Source organism: Nansenia antarctica (assembly GCF_963989245.1).
Source record: "Nansenia antarctica genome assembly, chromosome: 19".
Classification (NCBI taxonomy): Eukaryota; Metazoa; Chordata; class Actinopteri; order Argentiniformes; family Microstomatidae; genus Nansenia; species Nansenia antarctica.
The window spans coordinates 20,166,770-20,176,769 of NC_137692.1; the positions used below are offsets into that span (position 1 = coordinate 20,166,770).

The 10,000-nt window shown below is 44.0% G+C and overlaps 1 protein-coding gene across 5 annotated transcripts in view; it reads left to right on the top strand.

The window, feature by feature from the left end:
• LOC308173796 (mitogen-activated protein kinase kinase kinase kinase 3-like) overlaps positions 1 to 980 on the top strand; it is a 56,249-nt gene extending 55,269 nt beyond the window's left edge. For all 5 annotated transcript variants that reach the window (XM_080548849.1, XM_080548851.1, XM_080548850.1 and 2 more), the window contains one exon: positions 293 to 980. In XM_080548849.1, coding sequence (XP_080404975.1) covers positions 293 to 380 — 88 coding nt within the window. In that variant the 3' untranslated portion in view covers positions 381 to 980. The remainder of the gene's footprint in view (positions 1 to 292) is intronic.
• The last annotated feature ends 9,020 nt before the right edge of the window (positions 981 to 10,000 follow it).

Consider the following 10,000-nt stretch of genomic DNA (forward strand, 5'->3'; position numbering starts at 1 on the left):
CTGTCAAACACCTTTATAACATAGGGGATTTTCCAGGCTTTCTTCTGTCCGCAGAAAGGGATTGGTTTAAAAATGAAACGAGAAGGGGTTGGGCTTGTATGTGTGTGAGCGAGTGTCCTGGTGTGTGAAAGCTTTTCCTTGCTTTATAAGTCGTCATTTATTAATGTATGGACTTCAGAAACTTCCCTATTCTCAGGGCTTAGCATTTGTATGTAACCTCTTTTGGTGCCTTTTGGCCCTCGGCACTTCCTGTTGTTGAGTCTGACCAGTTGTTTATCCTGTTTGTTTTTAGAGTGGTGGTACTGGAGAGCCGGCCAACGGACAACCCCACGGCACACAGCAACCTGTACATCCTTGCTGGCCACGAGAACAGCTACTGAACCGCACCCCCACACTGCACCGTACCATACTCACACGGCATCCTGGGAAATACACAATACACTACAGACAGATAGAGAGGGAAAGACAGAGACAAGCAGGTGGACAGGCAAGAGAACGAGACAGATAGAGACAGACAGACAAAGAAAGAGACAGAGAGAGAGAGAGAGAGAGACAGAGACAGACCAAACGAGAAAGAAAGAGAGACAGACAGAGAGAGAGAGAGAGACACAGAAAAAGAGAGACAGAAAGACAGACACACAGACAGACAGAGTCTCCTACTACTTCAGCTACTCAGAAGACTGATCCTTCAAGGGTCCGCTTTCAAACTTGCCTTTTATTTTCTTCCTTTAACACCTTTATTTATTGTGGCATGATGTAAACAAACAAACAAACAAGCAACAAACAAAGACCCGGATGATGACTTTTATATTATGATTTCATTTTTTTTTCTTTTTTTTCAAAGTGTTGCCACCACTGCTAGCATATTAGCCCACCACACAAGTGCTTAATTGACCTCTATTTAATTGTTGTAAATATAAATGTAGTATTTCTTTGCAGAAAAAGGGACCCTGGCTACCACTCTGGGGTCGTACACTAAAGACAGGTCATGTAGATATGTGTGCATAGGTGTTCTGTACAGGTATGGAGACTGTAACGATGTCAAATGGAGGGGGGAGGGTGAAGGGGGGGGGGGGTGAGTGGTGCAGAGGGGGAGGTCAGCTCAGGCACTGATCGAAAATACTTCCTGTTTCCTGTGTCATGTGACGAGGGACAGGATGCCAACCCCTCACTATTAGTTTTGGCTTTGGCCCTGCCCTGAAACGACCTTCTCTTTTCCCTTCCTCCCCTAGACACGTGTGTAGAAATGGAAGCACTGGATAGGTATAAGGAAGTGCCATCTTGTTTATCCCTATCCAATCCTCTCAGATCTACTTAGTGTCTACGGGGGGAGGGGGGGGATAGGGGTTGTTTCTGGATCATTATGCACCAAGGAAGCACCACTTGCTGGTCATTTCATTCTGCATGCATCATCAGCCCAAATATGGGCAATTCCTTCCTTCTAGTTTGCTTTGAGAAAAATGTCCTATTGGAGATCTTTATTCCATTCTTTAGCTTACATTCTAACTCTATGAGATGAACACTAATTTTGAAACCGCAGACTACATACTGTAATTCCCTTCTTGATTTTATGCTTTGAATACTATGGAATCACTGGTGTTGAAATTTGCACAAACAGTGTTTGAAAACAAAAAATGTGACGTTATTGTATGTAACTGTATGAGTGTAAACGTACATAATATACATACGTGTGCATGTATGAAAGGGCATACCCGTATGAACCTGCATATAGCTACATGTATATATGCGTTGTATGTACGTATATGAGTCTACACATCTATGTACACACGCCATTCACAAGCTGTGACACAGAGGTTGCATTAGAATAGTACAACTGAACACTTAACTGAACGTTACTGAAATCATTGATCTAGAATTCTATTTCTATGACCGAAATAATGTAACGAAACTCCAGAGTGAAGCATCAAAGGTCAAACTAATGTCCCTAACTAAACACACTTTCAATAGAAAACCTCTATTGAATATGATTGTTATTCCCGTTGAACTAAAGACCATGTTCAATGGCTAATCTCCATCGGAAGCATTTCATCTGGTAAACCACCCCCCTACAGTACATCATTGCTCCAGTGGTACTGTTGTTTTAACCATGCAAATGTATGTCGTAATTCTCCTCAATACTGATTAATCAGGATATATACAGTACAAGTCCAATTGAGAGAACAAAAAGAACATTCCTTACTGTAGGACTCACTTAAGATGGTGAAAATTATGAATGAATGTTACATTTTGATGTAATGCCAAAATACTATGTGTTCGCAATTTATGGCCAAAATTAGTTGGGTAACAAGTTGTGCAAAAAACAGTTGTAGCTTTAGTGTAAGGTAATAAATAAATACATAAATAAATAAATATGTTGGGATTCATTTACACAGTAAAGACGTGTAGGATTTATGATTAATGACACACTAGCTCCTCTCCTGTTTGCCGCATTACCATTTTCATATTGCAATGCACATTATTATTATGTATATAGTGTAAAATAAAATCAGTTGGTTTTACATACTGTATAATTGCCTATATTTTGTTTCAAATGTGTAACAGATTTATGAAACAAGTTAACACATTAAAAGAAGGAACTGAAGAGTGCTGTGTCTGTGTGTTGTGTTGTTATGATGGAATGGCTCAAGAAATGATCGATATATTGAAATGCACATGTCATGAATTGGAAAAACATTTATTTCATAAGGGAGGAGAGACTTAGCGAGAGTTTCGATTGTTCGACTTGATTCCTTTCGTCCTCTCCACCCTCCACTCACTTCCCACTCAACACATTGAGGGTGAAGATCTAGGATATTCTCCAATACTTTTTTAGAAGGAAGCATCTGGTGGATGTGAGAAATTGAGTGGTTAACACATTGAGAAAGGGCTGTGAGATAGCGTTCAGATGTACAGTCATGGACAAAAATATCGGAGCTTCTGCACTTCTGTCAGATAATGCAACACTTCTCCCAGAGAATTGTTGCAATTACAAATGCTTTGGTATTCACATGTTTATTTCTTTTGTTTGCATTGGAACAACACAAAAAAAGCAGATTTTTCTGCCATTTTAACTGATTACAACTGTGATTTCTATATTGCCAGCACCTGTGGCTACAAATTAAAGGAGCATTACATGCTTGAAATGCAATTCTTACTTACAATTGTGAAGTGTCCAGTCCACTTTTAGAGTTCTGTGTGGAATGATATCAAATGTGACTTAAAGAAATAAACATGTGAATACCAAAGCATCTGTAATGACAGAAGTGCAGGGGTTTTGTCTTGGTTAGCAGCTATTGCATACCTGGAGATGGTGTTTTAATGATCAAAAAAGAGTGAGAACAATGTGGAATTTTCTCATCTTGTTTTAATTCCCCCCATTTGTAATGATTGTCACAATTGAAATGTATTTACAAAACAAAATTCTCTTGAGCATATCAAATTCGAACAATTCAAAAAATATTCTGTTTGGATTTGGGGAAATACATTTACAAATATTTTCCAATTATTATGATTGATTTATAAATGATGAAAATATGAATGTACATTATAGTAGTTCCTGAGTATAGTAGGCAAAATAGGTGTTCTCCATGGTGAATGAGATCTATAAAACAGGCATATATACCTATACAGCATTCCTACAGAGATTATAGAAGAGAGGAGTATGAATGTTTTATATACATAAAGCTATGGTGATGTAGAGCACATGGAAAACATTTGGTGCTTTTGTCCGGAATGTCCCCATAATTTTGCTAAGCTGCCGCACTAACAGTGCACATGGCAGCAAAGTAGATATTTGAGGGGTTTCTGAAAGTATGAACTCTCATTACTCAATTTGTGTACTCAACTATCATTAAAGGAGCTGCACATGACATTTTCACTGAACTACAGCTTATAATGGCCTTGAGAAATCAGCAGGGATTGTGGAGGGTGAGTGTTTAAAAGTAATAGCTGCTCACCTATGTTTGATTGGCTATGGTAATGGACAGTGTAAGCAACAGCTCATTGAAATTACAATTTAAACTCGTGGCCATAGGGGAGCCAGATTTTATGTGTAACTCCTTTAACTTGAGTGTGTGTGTGTGTGTGTGTGTGTGTGTGTTTGTGTGTTTGTGTGTGTTTGTGTGTTTGTGTGTGTGTGTGTGTGTGTGTGTGTGCGCGCGCGTGTGTGCTCGTGTTCGTGCTCGTGCTCGTGTTCGTGTTTCAGCCGGTAGCGCTGTAGTCATGTTGTGGTGGCAGACAGTCCCACGGTCACACGGCAGTCCCACGGTCGATAGGGTCTAGGCCTCTCATGTTCGCCTCGTGGTCGCTGCAGTTCTCTGTCTTATCGCTGGCCTTGTCTTTCCCCTCCCCTCCACCCCTGGAGGACACACAGCACACACGTCACTAAGCTGCTTGTAGGCTTAGGAATCTAGAGATGCAATAAGCACTAGCAGATAGTGTATTACTTGAGTAGTAATGTCCAGTTGTGAAATACCCAGAGATTTCACACTGTATGTACATCATACACACCTATATACTGTACATATCAGGGGAGGTAGACTAATGGTTTCCATTCCTCATTCCATTTCATGCATTACAATAAGCCCTTCCCCAGATATTTACCTCCACCAGCCTCCACTGGTATATATCTACATGGATATATGGAAACAGAATCTTTTACTTCTTTTTAAAGAGCTTCTTAAAGGAGGTCCTGAAGCCCCCCTTCTCCTGTTTGCGACTCCTCTCGCTGAAGGGGGTCTCAAATGCCTTCCAAATGCGGGGCTCCTCCCCCCACGGGTTCCCAGAATCCTACGGTAACCAATGGACACTGGTTTGTACAAGCGACATCATACAACATGGGATACTACATCATATGACATAGTTACAGAGTCCATATCAGCCTGACATGCAAGATCACAAACAGAGAGACAGACATACAGTACACACACACACACACACACACACACACACACACACACACACACACACACACACACACATCAGCACACTGTCCTCCCGCTCTCTCAGACGCATGCGCACACGCACACACGCACACACACACACACACACACACACGCACACACCCACACCCACACACACACTCACACACACACACACACACATACAAACTATATAACAACTGTAACTGTAAACTACCCACATATACAGTACAGTCTCACACAATAGGTAATCAAAGGCAGCCAACTTAAAAGTAATATTTCTAATAAATGGTATGAAAGGTTTTTTTACACCACGATGGCCTGAAGTGTCAGATTTATGACCTTTTGATTTATCACCTGACTGTATGTGATCTAATTGGCATCAGCTGGAGGCATAGGGGGTTATAAAAAATGCATTCTTGTTAATAGGCCACTGTGACATACAGATGCTGAATTCGCTAAATGCACGGAAATAAGGCCAGATTTACTTAAGGGCCCATGCCAGCCAGTTTTGCTTCCTGTCTTAAAAAAATAAAGAAAAAAGAACGGAAGCACAGAGTGATGATATTAGTAATTAGAAGCACAGAGTGATGATATTAGTAATTAGAAGCACAGAGTGATGATATTAGTAATTAGAAGCACTAGAGTGATGATATTAGTAATTAGAAGCACTAGAGTGATGATATTAGTAATTTACAGAGCTATTTGGGAAAGTAATGCCAGCTAGGAGCTATTCTCAGTAAAATTGTAATGTGTCGGAAGGTTGTTTGACTCAATCGCAAAAAGATGGTGAAGGGTGGGAGGGTTATATTTGACACTGGGCACTAACTTCACAAACAGGCTAACTTTACAAACAGGCCTGTTAGCCACATCACACATTTCCCACGTCATGACGTACAGTATGACATTTGGCCCAGCGTTGTATATGGTTTTAGCAGCAGCAGCTTAGGCTGAGAAGAATAGAATAGAATTCTTAGAATTGCCCAAAATTGCCCAAACATACACATACATACACATGACCTAAATGGCAATTTTAGGCCTTGAATCATTGTGCAAAAACATTGTGTAGCACCAGGGTGTCATATACTGTATGACTGAAGTGGGCCTTGAAACCACACCCCTGATTAATTGGTAGATCAATTAACTCATGAGAAAAAAATGAAACAATAAATGTTTTTAATTGACTGACAGCCCTAACATTCACTGTTTCCTAAACCCCATATCTAACAGTAGTTACTGCGGGTCCTATCCCAGGGGAGGCTGGTGGAAGTAGAAATCGGAGGACTCATTGTAATGCATGGAATGAGGAATCGTGACGTTAGAATTATAAAGTTCTATCTCCATTTTTGTCAGAATTGAGTTTTTTACATAATCTGATCCATTAGGTGTGTATTAATGCCTGTGTGGTGTTATTTTTAAAATGTTGATTTTTTTTTTGTCAGTAATTCATAAAATACAAAGGTTCCATCTCACAAAACATAATGGAATGTAGAAACTTTGACGCTCAATATCTCTGAACTGCCCTAAACGGAGATAGAACCTTATAATTCTAAGCTCACGGAATGGTATCAAACACATGGAATGGAAATTACAATGAGTCCATCCTCTGCCTCTGCCTCCACCAGCCTCGCCTGTCCTTTCCCCTCTACACCCACCTTGTTGTGGTCACCGCGTAGCTCCTCCTCTGTGGCCGTTTGTCCATCTGGCTGTCTGGAGGAACTGACGTCTCTCTGCCCCCTGCGTGTGGGACACCCCCTACTCCCCTGCCTCTCCAGCTTGGCGTGCCCGCCGCCGTGGCCCCTCAAGTTGTCCAACAGGTATCCGTCCCCGCTCACAGTGCTGTCCAACTGCAGCCCGTTCAAGGACTTGCTCTTACGCTGGCCCGCCTGCAGGGGGCAGTGGTGGTGGCGCATCAGGATGGCCTCGTCCGGGGACGCGCACCCTCGGCCGGGCGGCTTGTTGTTGTACCCGCTCTCCCGGCTTCCCCCGAGGCCGCCGTAGGCCTCTAGGCGGTCTTTGTCCTTGTCCCTGTCCCCGTCTCTGTCCCTGTTGGAGGAGGAGGGTGCGGCCGGGTGGTGGTGGGTCTTGGGGCAGCGGATGAAGGCGATGTCGATGCTGGAGTTGGAGGAGGCGCTCGAGCAGTGGTCGAAGAGGGACACGTTTTTGAGGGAGCAGTCCCCATCCTCGTACAGGGCCTCCAGGCCCGGGGCGTCGCCGGGGAGCAGGAACTCCCCCAGGGCGTCGGCCAGGGCGGACCCCGGGCACAGGAGACGCTTGCACGGCGGAGGCAGAGGCGGCAGCCTCTCGGACGACCACTCCACCACCCCCACCCCTCCTCCACGGCCCTCCGGCTGCTCCGTCTCCGGGATGCTCTGCAGGGGCAGGGGGAGGGGGAGGGGCAGGGGGACCGGGAGGGTCGGATGTTTAAGACGGGGGGGGTCGAGGGTGTCGGTGGGGGAGAAAAAGGGGACGGGAGAGTCCGAGTCGTAGCGTTGGTGGGCCTCTATCTCTCTCTCCCAATCCTGGTAGCGTTTGAATTGCAGCTGCTCCAGAAGTCTCTGCTTGCTGCGTTTCACCTGGTTGGCGTGCTCCCTGTGAGGGGAGGAGGGAGGGGGAGACTGAATGTTGATTTGAAAGAGTGAGTAGACGCTGGGAAAAAGGCTATCACAAGGAAATGGGGTACGGAAGACCTACCTACTCAGGCCCAATGGGTAGACACAGTGGGGGAAATCCATGTTATGGAAAGACTGACTCACAGACTACAACTTTTAGGACCACAGATGGACAACAAATGGATGAAGTGGACTCTATGGCAATTGACACAGACTTGAGACATGACAGCAGTTAGCTTTTTCTTTTCCTTTTAATGTTTTTCTTTTGGTTGTTTTTGTTGATTTGTTGTATTATTGTTCTTATTGTTGAATAAAAAGAAAATTGCAAAAAAAAGAAAGAGTGAGTGAAGAATTTTTAAATCAATGAATGTATTAAGGGAGGAGGAAAGGACTGGAGGGGTGGAGGGGTGGAGGGAGGGAGGGAGGGAGGGAGGGGTGGAGAGAAGGAGGGAGGGGTGGAGGGGTGGAGAGAAGGAGGGAGGGGTGGAGGGAGGGAGGGAGGGGTGGAGGGAGGGAGGGAGGAAGATGGAACGAAAAAAGGGAGGAAGGACGGAAAGGGGTAGAGCGAGTAGAACTCACAGTATTGCGTTACTGGTGGGGTATAGAGATCCCATCTCATTGGCTTGGATCCCGCAGTCGACTGTTTTGAAGAACTGTTTCATGGTGGACCTGCGACATGAACAGAACAGACTTTATTCAGCTACTCTACAGTTGTGCATAACAGCTCATAATGTTCTACAATTCTTAATGTGTCCCAAGTGTTTGACCCGCTGCTCTCCTGTCCAAGTCTTGTTGGAAGAACAGTCTCTATCTCTGACTAGCCTGGTTTACAGGGTAGGCTGGTGGTGGAGGTAGAAGAGGGACAGGCTCATTGTTCTTCTTCTTCGGCGTATGGGTTGTTGTTTTCCTCTCCACTCCACCAGGCTCGGGGCCGAGGGGCTACCCTTTTACCACCCCGAGACCTGGTTGAGGGGCTCACCCGGGGCTATATTTCTGGACACCCCTCCAGAAGCCACGTCATCGTCTCGTCATCTAATACCGACAGACCGTGTTATGCATGGCATGTAAATGAGCCCCCAAACACGTGAGCCCATCTTCTCATTTCTACCTCCCCCCCTAGACTCCCTCCTAAACCAGGTTAGTCAGAGATAGGATCCGTTTCAAGAGGGACCTAGAGAGAGACTAGGGATCAGTGACCCGTGTTGACCTCCTGACCTCTTGAGTTCCTTGCGTGTGTTCAGGAGCAGCTCCTCGTTGTGCTGGAGCAGGTGGGCGTACTGGGCCGTGAAGGCTCTGAACTGCTGGATACACACCAGCAACAGGTAGTAGTCCGGGTGCTCGGCATCTGTCTGCTTCAACAGGTTCTGGAAAATACAGGAAATGGCAGAATTGTTATGTTTGGGGTAAGGATCACACAACACACAACTGCATAGCGTCACCGTGTTCTTTACTGAGAATCAACCACAAGACAGGAGCAATACATCACAGATATAGGCACATCACTTAGGCTTCACATCACAATCCAAGAGCAATCGATTATACATGAAACACAATAGTAACCAGCAATCAAACCCAGAGTATCCCCAATTAACCCTATGTGTGGACACAACAAGAGATAGTCTGAAACATAAACGTAATGACAGACTGAGTTACGGAGTCATAATATCAAGTTACTGTGTATCATGTTATATTAATGCATGATTAAAAAATGTGGCTAGTAAAAAATTCTGAGTGTCTGGTGAATTCTCTCATCCACCAGACACTTTTCATGCTGTTAAGGTAGTAATGGCATCTCTTTCCCAACATTGACTGTATGGAGTGTCTACAAATATAAAAGGTAAGTGTCATGTTGTGACCTCTGACCTGGAGCAGTAGAAGGTATTCTGGGATACGATGGACTGGCTGGAGAAGCAGAGTGTGGAGAGGGGGCCGTGTCTCGTCCCCTATGATGTCACCCTGGAGCAGCCAATCAGAGAAGAGACATTATCAGAGACTACCACAAGAAGAAAATGATGTGCAATCAATTGTCTGAAAAAGACACACACACATACATAAAATATAAATACAAAACATTCTTGGAATATAAAATGACCTGAAAGATTGATCCACAGACTCCAACATAATGTCTCCAAGGCCAAGTATTTCAAAACCGAAAAATCGGAACGATCCAGATTCGTTTTTGCTATCAAAGATCAGATCTGTCTGACAGATTCTGAGTAATATAAGTCATATAAGTAAGTAGTACCTAGTATAAATCATTATTGGGGGAAATCAGCCAGCTCGTTCTGATCCTGGATAGCAAAAAAAAGATCCTGACTCAAGATCTACACACGTACGTCAGTTGCGTAAATCTTGCATCGACCAAATTGAGACACAAGTTAAGGATTCCACCATGAATGAATAAATGTAAAACCCTTGTTGTTCTGATTGTGTGGTCCAGTGCTCCTGGTTTTACCTCAAACAGGCCTG